This window comes from Somniosus microcephalus, unplaced genomic scaffold (genome assembly GCF_052327205.1).
Source record: "Somniosus microcephalus isolate GS21.2 unplaced genomic scaffold, FLI_Smic_1.0 unresolved_chr9, whole genome shotgun sequence".
Lineage (NCBI taxonomy): Eukaryota > Metazoa > Chordata > Chondrichthyes > Squaliformes > Somniosidae > Somniosus > Somniosus microcephalus.
Window position 1 is genome coordinate 20,605,535 of NW_028225187.1, and position 13,765 is coordinate 20,619,299.

The 13,765-nt window shown below is 56.7% G+C and overlaps 1 protein-coding gene across 1 annotated transcript in view; it reads left to right on the forward strand.

The window, feature by feature from the left end:
* LOC147084882 (DNA excision repair protein ERCC-1-like) overlaps positions 1–13,170 on the forward strand; it is a 48,462-nt gene extending 35,292 nt beyond the window's left edge. The window contains exons 2-4 of the mRNA XM_085979364.1: positions 10,770–10,898; positions 11,874–11,942; positions 12,844–13,170. Of these exons, the coding sequence (XP_085835490.1) occupies positions 10,770–10,898; positions 11,874–11,942; positions 12,844–12,921 (276 nt within the window). The 3' untranslated portion in view covers positions 12,922–13,170. The remainder of the gene's footprint in view (positions 1–10,769; positions 10,899–11,873; positions 11,943–12,843) is intronic.
* The last annotated feature ends 595 nt before the right edge of the window (positions 13,171–13,765 follow it).

The following is a 13,765-nucleotide window of genomic DNA, read 5'->3' on the forward strand; positions in this document are numbered from 1 at the left end:
CCCCGGTGCCAGTACTGAGGGAGCGCTGCACTGCCGGAGGTAGATGTATATACTCTAGGACTGGAGCCCCATAATCCAGGCCCACACTCCCCGGTGCCAGTACTGAGGGATCGCTGCACTGTCGGAGGTAGATGTATATACTCTAGGACTGGAGCCCCATAATCCAGGCCCACACTCCCCGGTGCCAGTACTGAGGGAGCGCTGCACTGCCGGAGGTAGATGTATATACTCTAGGACTGGAGCCCCATAATCCAGGCCCACACTCCCCGGTGCCAGTACTGAGGGAGCACTGCACTGTCGGAGGTAGATGTATATACTCTAGGACTGGAGCCCCATAATCCAGGCCCACACTCCCCGGTGCCAGTACTGAGGAAGCGCTGCGCTGTCGGAGGTAGATGTATATACTCTAGGACTCGAGCCCCATAATCCAGGCCCACACTCCCCGGTGCCAGTACTGAGGGAGTGCTGCACTGTCGGAGGTAGATGTATATACTCTAGGACTCGAGCCCCATAATCCAGGCCCACACTCCCCGGTGCCAGTACTGAGGGAGCGCTGCACTGTGGGAGGTAGATGTATATACTCTGGGACTCGAGCCCCATAATCCAGGCCCACACTCCCCGGTGCCAGTACTGAGGGAGCGCTGCACTGTCGGAGGTAGATGTATATACTCTGGGACTCGAGCCCCATAATCCAGGCCCACACTCCCCGGTGCCAGTACTGAGGGAGTGCTGCACTGTCGGAGGTAGATGTATATACTCTAGGACTCGAGCTCCATAATCCAGGCCCACACTCCCCGGTGCCAGTACTGAGGGAGCGCTGCACTGTCGGAGGTAGATGTATATACTCTAGGACTGGAGCTCCATAATCCAGGCCCACACTCCCCGGTGCCAGTACTGAGGGAGCGCTGCACTGTCGGAGGTAGATGTATATACTCTAGGACTCGAGCTCCATAATCCAGGCCCACACTCCCCGGTGTCAGTACTGAGGGAGCGCTGCACTGTCGGAGGTAGATGTATATACTCTAGGACTTGAGCTCCATAATCCAGGCCCACACTCCCCGGTGCCAGTACTGAGGGAGCGCAGCACTGTCGGAGGTAGATGTATATACTCTAGGACTCGAGCTCCATAATCCAGGCCCACACTCCCCGGTGCCAGTACTGAGGGAGTGCTGCACTGCCGGAGGTAGATGTATATACTCTAGGACTCGAGCTCCATAATCCAGGCCCACACTCCCCGGTGCCAGTACTGAGGGAGCGCTGCACTGTCGGAGGTAGATGTATATACTCTAGGACTCGAGCTCCATAATCCAGGCCCACACTCCCCGGTGCCAGTACTGAGGGAGTGCTGCACTGTCGGAGGTAGATGTATATACTCTAGGACTCGAGCCCCATAATCCAGGCCCACACTCCCCGGTGCCAGTACTGAGGGAGTGCTGCACTGTCGGAGGTAGATGTATATACTCTAGGACTCGAGCCCCATAATCCAGGCCCACACTCCCCGGTGCCAGTACTGAGGGAGCGCTGCACTGTCGGAGGTAGATGTATATACTCTCGGACTCGAGCCCCATAATCCAGGCCCACACTCCCCGGTGCCAGTACTGAGGGAGCGCTGCACTGTCGGAGGTAGATGTATATACTCTAGGACTCGAGCCCCATAATCCAGGCCCACACTCCCCGGTGCCAGTACTGAGGCAGCACTGCACTGTCGGAGGTAGATGTATATACTCTAGGACTCGAGCTCCATAATCCAGGCCCACTCTCCCCGGTGCCAGTACTGAGGGAGCACTGCACTGTCGGAGGTAGATGTATATACTCTAGGACTCGAGCCCCATAATCCAGGCCAACACTCCCCGGTGCCAGTACTGAGGGAGTGCTGCACTGTCGGAGGTAGATGTATATACTCTAGGACTCGAGCCCCATAATCCAGGCCCACACTCCCCGGTGCCAGTACTGAGGGAGCGCTGCACTGTCGGAGGTAGATGTATATACTCTAGGACTCGAGCTCCATAATCCAGGCCCACACTCCCCGGTGCCAGTACTGAGGGAGCGCTGCACTGTCGGAGGTAGATGTATATACTCTAGGACTCGAGCCCCATAATCCAGACCCACACTCCCCGGTGCCAGTACTGAGGGAGCGCTGCACTGTCGGAGGTAGATGTATATACTCTAGGACTCGAGCTCCATAATCCAGGCCCACACTCCCCGGTGCCAGTACTGAGGGAGCGCTGCACTGTCGGAGGTAGATGTATATACTCTAGGACTCGAGCCCCATCATCCAGGCCCACACTCCCCGGTGCCAGTACTGAGGGAGCGCTGCACTGTCGGAGGTAGATGTATATACTCTAGGACTCGAGCCCCATAATCCAGACCCACACTCCCCGGTGCCAGTACTGAGGGAGCGCTGCACTGTCGGAGGTAGATGTATATACTCTGGGACTCGAGCCCCATAATCCAGGCCCACACTCCCCGGTGCCAGTAATGAGGGAGCGCTGCACTGTCGGAGGTAGATGTATATACTCTAGGACTCGAGCTCCATAATCCAGGCCCACACTCCCCGGTGCCGGTACTGAGGGAGCGCTGCACTGTCGGAGGTAGATGTATATACTCTAGGACTTGAGCCCCATAATCCAGGCCCACACTCCCCGGTGCCAGTACTGAGGGAGTGCTGCACTGTCGGAGGTAGATGTATATACTCTAGGACTTGAGCCCCATAATCCAGGCCCACACTCCCCGGTGCCAGTACTGAGGGAGCACTGCACTGTCGGAGGTAGATGTATATACCCTAGGACTCGAGCCCCATAATCCAGGCCCACACTCCCCGGTGCCAGTACTGAGGGAGCGCTGCACTGTCGGAGGTAGATGTATATACTCTAGGACTCGAGCACCATAATCCAGGCCCACACTCCCCGGTGCCAGTACTGAGGGAGCACTGCACTGTCGGAGGTAGATGTATATACTCTAGGACTCGAGCCCCATAATCCAGGCCCACACTCCCCGGTGCCAGTACTGAGGGAGTGCTGCACTGTCGGAGGTAGATGTATATACTTTAGGACTCGAGCTCCATAATCCAGGCACACACTGCCCGGTGCCAGTACTGAGGGAGTGCTGCACTGTCGGAGGTAGATGTATATACTCTAGGACTCGAGCCCCATAATCCAGGCCCACACTCCCCGGTGCCAGTACTGAGGGAGTGCTGCACTGTCGGAGGTAGATGTATATACTTTAGGACTCGAGCTCCATAATCCAGGCCCACACTCCCCGGTGCCAGTACTGAGGGAGTGCTGCACTGTCGGAGGTAGATGTATATACTCTAGGACTCGAGCTCCATAATCCAGGCCCACACTCCCCGGTGCCAGTACTGAGGGAGCGCTGCACTGTCGGAGGTAGATGGATATACTCTAGGACTCGAGCTCCATAATCCAGGCCCACACTCCCCGGTGCCAGTACTGAGGGAACGCTGCACTGTCGGAGGTAGATGTATATACTCTAGGACTCGAGCCCCATAATCCAGGCCCACACTCCCCGGTGCCAGTACTGAGGGAACGCTGCACTGTCGGAGGTAGATGTATATACTCTAGGACTCGAGCCCCATAATCCAGGCCCACACTCCCCGGTGCCAGTACTGAGGGAGCGCTGCACTGTCGGAGGTAGATGTATATACTCTGGGACTCGAGCCCCATAATCCAGGCCCACACTCCCCGGTGCCAGTAATGAGGGAGCGCTGCACTGTCGGAGGTAGATGTATATACTCTAGGACTCGAGCTCCATAATCCAGGCCCACACTCCCCGGTGCCGGTACTGAGGGAGCGCTGCACTGTCGGAGGTAGATGTATATACTCTAGGACTTGAGCCCCATAATCCAGGCCCACACTCCCCGGTGCCAGTACTGAGGGAGTGCTGCACTGTCGGAGGTAGATGTATATACTCTAGGACTTGAGCCCCATAATCCAGGCCCACACTCCCCGGTGCCAGTACTGAGGGAGCACTGCACTGTCGGAGGTAGATGTATATACCCTAGGACTCGAGCCCCATAATCCAGGCCCACACTCCCCGGTGCCAGTACTGAGGGAGCGCTGCACTGTCGGAGGTAGATGTATATACTCTAGGACTCGAGCACCATAATCCAGGCCCACACTCCCCGGTGCCAGTACTGAGGGAGCACTGCACTGTCGGAGGTAGATGTATATACTCTAGGACTCGAGCCCCATAATCCAGGCCCACACTCCCCGGTGCCAGTACTGAGGGAGTGCTGCACTGTCGGAGGTAGATGTATATACTTTAGGACTCGAGCTCCATAATCCAGGCACACACTGCCCGGTGCCAGTACTGAGGGAGTGCTGCACTGTCGGAGGTAGATGTATATACTCTAGGACTCGAGCCCCATAATCCAGGCCCACACTCCCCGGTGCCAGTACTGAGGGAGTGCTGCACTGTCGGAGGTAGATGTATATACTTTAGGACTCGAGCTCCATAATCCAGGCCCACACTCCCCGGTGCCAGTACTGAGGGAGTGCTGCACTGTCGGAGGTAGATGTATATACTCTAGGACTCGAGCTCCATAATCCAGGCCCACACTCCCCGGTGCCAGTACTGAGGGAGCGCTGCACTGTCGGAGGTAGATGGATATACTCTAGGACTCGAGCTCCATAATCCAGGCCCACACTCCCCGGTGCCAGTACTGAGGGAACGCTGCACTGTCGGAGGTAGATGTATATACTCTAGGACTCGAGCCCCATAATCCAGGCCCACACTCCCCGGTGCCAGTACTGAGGGAGTGCTGCACTGTCGGAGGTAGATGTATATACTCTAGGACACGAGCCCCATAATCCAGGCCCACACTCCCCGGTGCCAGTACTGAGGGAGCGCTGCACTGTCGGAGGTAGATGTATATACTCTAGGACTCGAGCCCCATAATCCAGGCCCACACTCCCCGGTGCCAGTACTGAGGGAGCGCTGCACTGTCGGAGGTAGATGTATATACTCTAGGACTCGAGCACCATAATCCAGGCCCACACTCCCCGGTGCCAGTACTGAGGGAGCACTGCACTGTCGGAGGTAGATGTATATACTCTAGGACTCGAGCCCCATAATCCAGGCCCACACTCCCCGGTGCCAGTACTGAGGGAGTGCTGCACTGTCGGAGGTAGATGTATATACTTTAGGACTCGAGCTCCATAATCCAGGCACACACTGCCCGGTGCCAGTACTGAGGGAGTGCTGCACTGTCGGAGGTAGATGTATATACTCTAGGACTCGAGCCCCATAATCCAGGCCCACACTCCCCGGTGCCAGTACTGAGGGAGCGCTGCACTGTCGGAGGTAGATGTATATACTCTCGGACTCGAGCCCCATAATCCAGGCCCACACTCCCCGGTGCCAGTACTGAGGGAGCGCTGCCCTGTCGGAGGTAGATGTATATACTCGAGGACTCGAGCTCCATAATCCAGGCCCACACTCCCCGGTGCCAGTACTGAGGGAGCGCTGCACTGTTGGAGGTAGATGTATATACTCTAGGACTCGAGCCCCATAATCCAGGCCCACACTCCCCGGTGCCAGTACTGAGGGAGCGCTGCACTGTCGGAGGTAGATGTATATACTCTCGGACTCGAGCCCCATAATCCAGGCCCACACTCCCCGGTGCCAGTACTGAGGGAGCGCTGCACTGTCGGAGGTAGATGTATATACTCGAGGACTCGAGCTCCATAATCCAGGCCCACACTCCCCGGTGCCAGTACTGAGGGAGCGCTGCACTGTCGGAGGTAGATGTATATACTCTAGGACTCGAGCTCCATAATCCAGGCCCACACTCCCCGGTGCCAGTACTGAGGGAGCGCTGCACTGTCGGAGGTAGATGTATATACTCTAGGACTCGAGCCCCATAATCCAGGCCCACACTCCCCAGTGCCAGTACTGAGGGAGTGCTGCACTGTTGGAGGTAGATGTATATACTCTAGGACTCGAGCTCCATAATCCAGGCCCACACTCCCCAGTGCCAGTACTGAGGGAGCGCTGCACTGCCGGAGGTAGATGTATATACTCTAGGACTCGAGCCCCATAATCCAGGCCCACACTCCCCGGTGCCAGTACTGAGGGAGTGCTGCACTGTCGGAGGTAGATGTATATACTCTTGGACTCGAGCCCCATAATCCAGGTCCACACTCCCCCGGTGCCAGTACTGAGGGAGCACTGCACTGTTGGAGGTAGATGTATATACTCTCGGACTCGTGCTCCATAATCCAGGCCCACACTCCCCCGTGCCAGTACTGAGGGAGCGCTGCACTGTCGGAGGTAGATGTCTATACTCTAGGACTCGAGCCCATAATCCAGGCCCACACTCCCCGGTGCCAGTACTGAGGGAGTGCTGCACTGTCGGAGGTAGATGTATATACTCTAGGACTCGAGCCCCATAATCCAGGCCCACACTCCCCGGTGCCAGTACTGAGGGAGTGCTGCACTGTCGGAGGTAGATGTATATACTCTAGGACTCGAGCCCCATCATCCAGGCCCACACTCCCCGGTGCCAGTACTGAGGGAGCGCTGCACTGTCGGAGGTAGATGTATATACTCTAGGACTCGAGCCCCATAATCCAGACCCACACTCCCCGGTGCCAGTACTGAGGGAGCGCTGCACTGTCGGAGGTAGATGTATATACTCTAGGACTCGAGCTCCATAATCCAGGCCCACACTCCCCGGTGCCAGTACTGAGGGAGCGCTGCACTGTCGGAGGTAGATGTATATACTCTAGGACTCGAGCCCCATCATCCAGGCCCACACTCCCCGGTGCCAGTACTGAGGGAGCGCTGCACTGTCGGAGGTAGATGTATATACTCTAGGACTCGAGCCCCATAATCCAGACCCACACTCCCCGGTGCCAGTACTGAGGGAGCGCTGCACTGTCGGAGGTAGATGTATATACTCTGGGACTCGAGCCCCATAATCCAGGCCCACACTCCCCGGTGCCAGTAATGAGGGAGCGCTGCACTGTCGGAGGTAGATGTATATACTCTAGGACTCGAGCTCCATAATCCAGGCCCACACTCCCCGGTGCCGGTACTGAGGGAGCGCTGCACTGTCGGAGGTAGATGTATATACTCTAGGACTTGAGCCCCATAATCCAGGCCCACACTCCCCGGTGCCAGTACTGAGGGAGTGCTGCACTGTCGGAGGTAGATGTATATACTCTAGGACTTGAGCCCCATAATCCAGGCCCACACTCCCCGGTGCCAGTACTGAGGGAGCACTGCACTGTCGGAGGTAGATGTATATACCCTAGGACTCGAGCCCCATAATCCAGGCCCACACTCCCCGGTGCCAGTACAGAGGGAGCGCTGCACTGTCGGAGGTAGATGTATATACTCTAGGACTCGAGCCCCATAATCCAGGCCCACACTCCCCGGTGCCAGTACTGAGGGAGCACTGCACTGTCGGAGGTAGATGTATATACTCTAGGACTCGAGCCCCATAATCCAGGCCCACACTCCCCGGTGCCAGTACTGAGGGAGTGCTGCACTGTCGGAGGTAGATGTATATACTTTAGGACTCGAGCTCCATAATCCAGGCACACACTGCCCGGTGCCAGTACTGAGGGAGTGCTGCACTGTCGGAGGTAGATGTATATACTCTAGGACTCGAGCCCCATAATCCAGGCCCACACTCCCCGGTGCCAGTACTGAGGGAGCGCTGCACTGTCGGGGGTAGATGTATATACTCTAGGACTCGAGCCCCGTAATCCAGGCCCACACTCCCCGGTGCCAGTACTGAGGGAGTGCTGCACTGTCGGAGGTGCCGTCTTTCTGATGAGACGTTAAACTGAGGCCCCGTCTGCTCTCTCAGTTGGGCCTAAAAGATCCCATGGCACTTTTTTGTAGAAGAGCAGGGGGAGTTCTGCCCAGTGTCCTGGGGCCAATATTTATCCCTCAATCAACATCACTAAAAAACAGATGATCTGGTCATTATCACATTGCTGTTTGTGGGAGCTTGCTGTGCGCAAACTGGTATCCTTCTGGTCAATCTCCCCCTTAACCTTCTCTGCTCTAAGGAGAACAATCCCAGCTTCTCCAGTCTCTCCACATCACTGAAGTCCCTCATCCCTGGTCCCATTCTGGTCAATCTCCCCTTAACCTTCTCTGCTCTAAGGAGAACAATCCCAGCTTCTCCAGTCTCTCCACATCACTGAAGTCCCTCATCCCCGGTACCATTCTGGTCAATCTCCCCTTAACCTTCTCTGCTCTAAGGAGAACAACCCCAGCTTCTCCAGTCTCTCCACATCACTGAAGTCCCTCATCCCTGGTACCATTCTGGTCAATCTCCCCTTAACCTTCTCTGCTCTAAGGAGAACAACCCCAGCTTCTCCAGTCTCTCCACATCACTGAAGTCCCTCATCCCTGGTCCCATTCTGGTCAATCTCCCCTTAACCTTCTCTGCTCTAAGGAGAACAACCCCAGCTTCTCCAGTCTCTCCACATCACTGAAGTCCCTCATCCCCGGTACCATTCTGGTCAATCTCCCCTTAACCTTCTCTGCTCTAAGGAGAACAACCCCAGCTTCTCCAGTCTCTCCACATCACTGAAGTCCCTCATCCCTGGTACCATTCTGGTCAATCTCCCCTTAACCTTCTCTGCTCCAAGGAGAACAATCCCAGCTTCTCCAGTCTCTCCACATCACTGAAGTCCCTCATCCCTGGTCCCATTCTGGTCAATCTCCCCTTAACCTTCTCTGCTCTAAGGAGAACAACCCCAGCTTCTCCAGTCTCTCCACATCACTGAAGTCCCTCATCCCTGGTACCATTCTGGTCAATCTCCCCTTAACCTTCTCTGCTCTAAGGAGAACAATCCCAGCTTCTCCAGTCTCTCCACATCACTGAAGGCCCTCATCCCTGGTACCATTCTGGTCAATCTCCCCTTAACCTTCTCTGCTCTAAGGAGAACAACCCCAGCTTCTCCAGTCTCTCCACATCACTGAAGTCCCTCATCCCCTGGCCCCATTCTGGTCAATCTCCTCTGCACCCTCTCCAAGGCCTCGACATCCTTCCTAAAGTGCGGTGCCCAGAATTGGACACAATACTCCAGCTAGGGCCTAACCAGTCTTTTATAAAGGTTTTGCATTAACTTGCTTACTCATAAGAACATCCTGCCAATGTGACATTACATGCAGTATACGGCACAGAAAGAGGCCACACGACCCAACTGGTCCGTGCCGGTGTGTCTGCTCCACACGAGCCTCCTCCCACCCCTCTTCATCTCACCCCATCAACACCAGCCTCCTCCCACCCCTCTTCATCTCACCCCGTCAACACCAGCCTCCTCCCACCCCTCTTCATCTCACCCCGTCAACACCAGCCTCCTCCCACCCCTCTTCATCTCACCCCGTCAACACCAGCCTCCTCCCACCCCTCTTCATCTCACCCCATCACCACCAGCCTCCTCCCACCCCTCTTCATCTCACCCCGTCAACACCAGCCTCCTCCCACCCCTCTTCATCTCACCCCATCAACACCAGCCTCCTCCCACCCCTCTTCATCTCACCCCGTCAACACCAGCCTCCTCCCACCCCTCTTCATCTCACCCCATCAACACCAGCCTCCTCCCACCCCTCTTCATCTCACCCCGTCAACACCAGCCTCCTCCCACCCCTCTTCATCTCACCCCATCAACACCAGCCTCCTCCCACCCCTCTTCATCTCACCCCGTCAACACCAGCCTCCTCCCACCCCTCTTCATCTCACCCCATCAACACCAGCCTCCTCCCACCCCTCTTCATCTCACCCCATCAATACCAGCCTGTTCAATCTTTCCTGATAGTTACAACCTCTCAGTTCTGGGATCATCCTTGTCAATCTTTTTTGCACCTTCTCCAGTGTCTCTATATCCTTTTTATAATATGGAGATCAGAACTGTGCACAATGCTCCAAGTGTGGTCTAACCAAGGTATATGGAGACCAGAACTGTGCACAGTGCTCCAAGTGTGGTCTAACCAAGGTATATGGAGACCAGAACTGGGCACAGTGTTCCAAGTGCGGTCTAACCCAGGTATATGGAGACCAGAACTGTGCACAGTGCTCCAAGTGTGGTCTAACCAAGGTATATGGAGACCAGAACTGTGCACAGTGCTCCAAGTGTGGTCTAACCAAGGTATATGGAGACCAGAACTGTGCACAGTGCTCCAAGTGTGGTCTAACCAAGGTATATGGAGACCAGAACTGTGCACAGTGCTCCAAGTGTGGTCTAACCAAGGTATATGGAGACCAGAACTGTGCACAGTGCTCCAAGTGTGGTCTAACCAAGGTATATGGAGACCGGAACTGTGCACAGTGCTCCAAGTGTGGTCTAACCAAGGTATATGGAGACCAGAACTGTGCACAGTGCTCCAAGTGTGGTCTAACCAAGGTATATGGAGATCAGAACTGTGCACAATGGTCCAAGTGTGGTCTAACCAAGGTATATGGAGACCAGAACTGTGCACAGAGCTCCAAGTGTGGTCTAACCGAGGTATATGGAGACCAGAACTGTGCACAGTGCTCCAAGTGTGGTCTAACCAAGGTATATGGAGACCAGAACTGTGCACAGTGCTCCAAGTGTGGTCTAACCAAGGTATATGGAGACCAGAACTGTGATGTCCTCTAGTTCTGGTCTCGGCCACAAGTGTAAACATCTTCTCTATGTCTACCCTATGGAAACCCTTTTGTGATCTTGATGATAGGCTGTCTTCCATTCCAAAGGCTTCCACCAAACCTAACCCTTCCCCCCCCCCCCCCCCCACCCCGTTCGGAGTCGGAGGTTAACCTGCCCCGCAGTGACCAGTCTCCCTCTCTTCTCCTTCCCGCACAGGTGACGGACTGCTTGACCACGGTGAAATCAGTCAACAAGACCGACTCCTTGACCCTTCTCAACACCTTCAAGGTGAGTTCTCTACGCACCTTCGGCTGATCAGTGGCGGGTAACATTCGCGCCAGGCAATGACCATCTCCAACAAGCGAGAGTCTAACCACCGCCCCTTGACATTCAACGGCATGACCATCGCCGAATCCCCCACCATCAACATCCTGGGGGTCACCATTGACCAGAAACTTAACTGGACCAGCCACATAAATACTGTGGCAACAAGAGCAGGTCAGAGGCTGGGTATTCTCGGCGAGTGTCTCACCTCCTGACTCCCCAAAGCCTTTCCACCATCTACAAGGCACAAGTCAGGAGTGTGATGGAATACTCTCCACTTGCCTGGATGAGTGCAGCTCCAACAACACTCAAGAAGCTCGACACCATTCAGGACAAAGCAGCCCCGCTTGATCGGCACCCCATCCACCACCTTAAACATTCACTCCCTCCACCACCGGCGCACCGTGGCTGCAGTGTGGACCATCTACAAGATGCACTGCAGCAACTCGCCAAGGCTTCTTCGACAGCACCTCCCAAACCCGCGACCTCTTCCACCTCGAAGGACGAGGGCAGCAGGCGCATGGGAACACCACCACCTCCAAGTTCCCCTCCAAGTCACACACCATCCTGACTTGGAAATATATCGGCCGTTCCTTCATCATCGCTGGGTCCAAATCCTGGAACTCCCTCCCTAACAGCGCTGTGGGAGCACCTTCACCACACGGACTGCAGCGGTTCAAGAAGGCGGCCCACCACCACCTTCTCAAGGGGCAACTAGGGATGGGCAATAAATGCCGGCCTTGCCAGCGATGTCCACATCCCAGGAACGGATAAACAAAAACCTATCTCCCCAGCCCTCCCCATCGGAGAGAGGAGACCACTCTCTCTGGGGCTGGAGTTGACCAGTTGGCCCTCGTCTCGCTGGGTTGGCGTCCTGCGGCACGGCGAGGTCAGTCCGAGCTTAACGCCCCCCCCGGCTCCTTGTGTTTTCTGTTCCAGTCCCTGGGCAACGTGATCGAGGCGTCCCGAGAGGAACTGTCACTCTGTCCTGGCCTGGGACCCCAGAAGGTAATCGGACTGGGAAGGCCGGGGGGGTGGGGGGAGAGGGCAGAGGAAGGGGCCGATGGGGGACGGGTCGAGGGAGGGAGAGGGGGTCGAGGGGAAGACAGAGGGAGGAGGGATCGAGGGGAGGAAGGAACGGAGGGAGGGGTCGAAGCGAGGACGGAGGGAAGGGTCGAGGGGAGGCCGCAGGGAAGGGTCGAGGGGAGGGCAGAGGGTTTGAAGGGGGGAGGGAGGGGGAGAGGTCGACGGGAGGTGTGGAGGGAGGGGGTCGAGGGGGGTACGGAGGGAGGGAGCGAGGGGAGGACGGAGGGAGGGAAGGAGAGGTCGAGGGGGAGGACGGAGGGAGGGAGGGGAGGAGGGAGGGAGGGTCGTGGAGGGGGAGGGGAGGAGGGGTCAAGAGGGAACAGAGGGAGCGTCGAGGGTGCAATGAGGAGTGAGGGAGAGACGACAAAGTGTGGGTGAGGGAGGGAACAGAGGGGTCGAGGGGAGGAGGGAGGTGTCGAGGGGAGGACGGAGTGGAGCGGGCTGCGGAGGGAGGTGGACGTGGGGGCGGGTGTTTCTGTAACCAGGGTCGAATTGCGGGGAGGGAGGGACGGAGGGAGCGGGCTGCGGAGCGAGGGAGGCGGACGCGAGGGGTGGGTGTTTCTGTAACCAGGGTCGAATTGCGGGGAGGGAGGGACGGAGGGAGTGGGCTGCGGAGCGAGGGAGGTGGACGTGGGGGCGGGTGTTTCTGTAACCAGGGCCGAATTGCGGGGAGGGAGGGACGGAGGGAGCGGGCTGCGGAGCGAGGGAGGCGGACGCGAGGGGCGGGTGTTTCTGTAACCAGGGTCGAATTGCGGGGAGGGGAGGAGGGAGGGGAAACCCGACCCAGCAACAACTGAACCTCGATTGTCTTCGACTCCCACAGGCTCGGAGACTCGTCGACGTGTTCCACGAGCCGTTCTTGAGGAGCCAGAAACCGGATCCCGGGAAAACAAGCACGTGAAATGCCCCTCTCCTCCCCTCCCCTGCCCGCCTTTGGAAGTCCGAGAGAGCGAGCGAGCGGCCGGAAAGAAGATTCGCCCAGATGCGCAACTCAGCCCTTTAATCGCTACTGCTCCCTCTCTGCTGATTTGAGCGTTCTCAGCTAAGTCACCCCGAATCTGCTGAAAATTGGACAGATCTTGAATTTCTCCTGCCCACGTTATTACTTTCCACAATAAAGTTCGCCCGGAGAGAGCGGACTGTGCCTTAATGTTTCACTGGCGATATATTTTTTTAGTGAGTAGATCGCCGCTGGATGGTGTGGAGCGTGGAGCCACCTACAAGCCACTGCCTGCAATAGTGCAGCGCACCCTCAGTACCGGCACTGGGGAATGTGGGCCTGGATTATGCAGCTCGAGTCCTGGGGTATATCTACCTCCGACAGTGCAGCTCCCTCAGTACTGGCACCGGGGAGTGGGGGCCTGGATTATGGGGCTCGAGTCCTGGAGTATATACATCTACCTCCGACAGTGCAGTGCTCCCTCAGTACTGGCACCGGGGAGTGTGGGCCTGGATTATGGAGCTCGAGTCCTAGAGTATATACATCTACCTCCGACAGTGCAGTGCTCCCTCAGTACTGGTACCGGGGAGTGTGGGCCTGGATTATGGGGCTCGAGTCCGAGAGTATATACATCTACCTCCGACAGTGCAGCGCTCCCTCAGTACTGGCACCGGGGAGTGTGGGCCTGGATTATGGGGCTCGAGTCCTAGAGTATATACATCTACCTCCGACAGTGCAGCGCTCCCTCAGTACTGGCACCGGGGAGTGTGGGCCTGGATTATGGAGCTCGAGTCCTAGAGTGTAT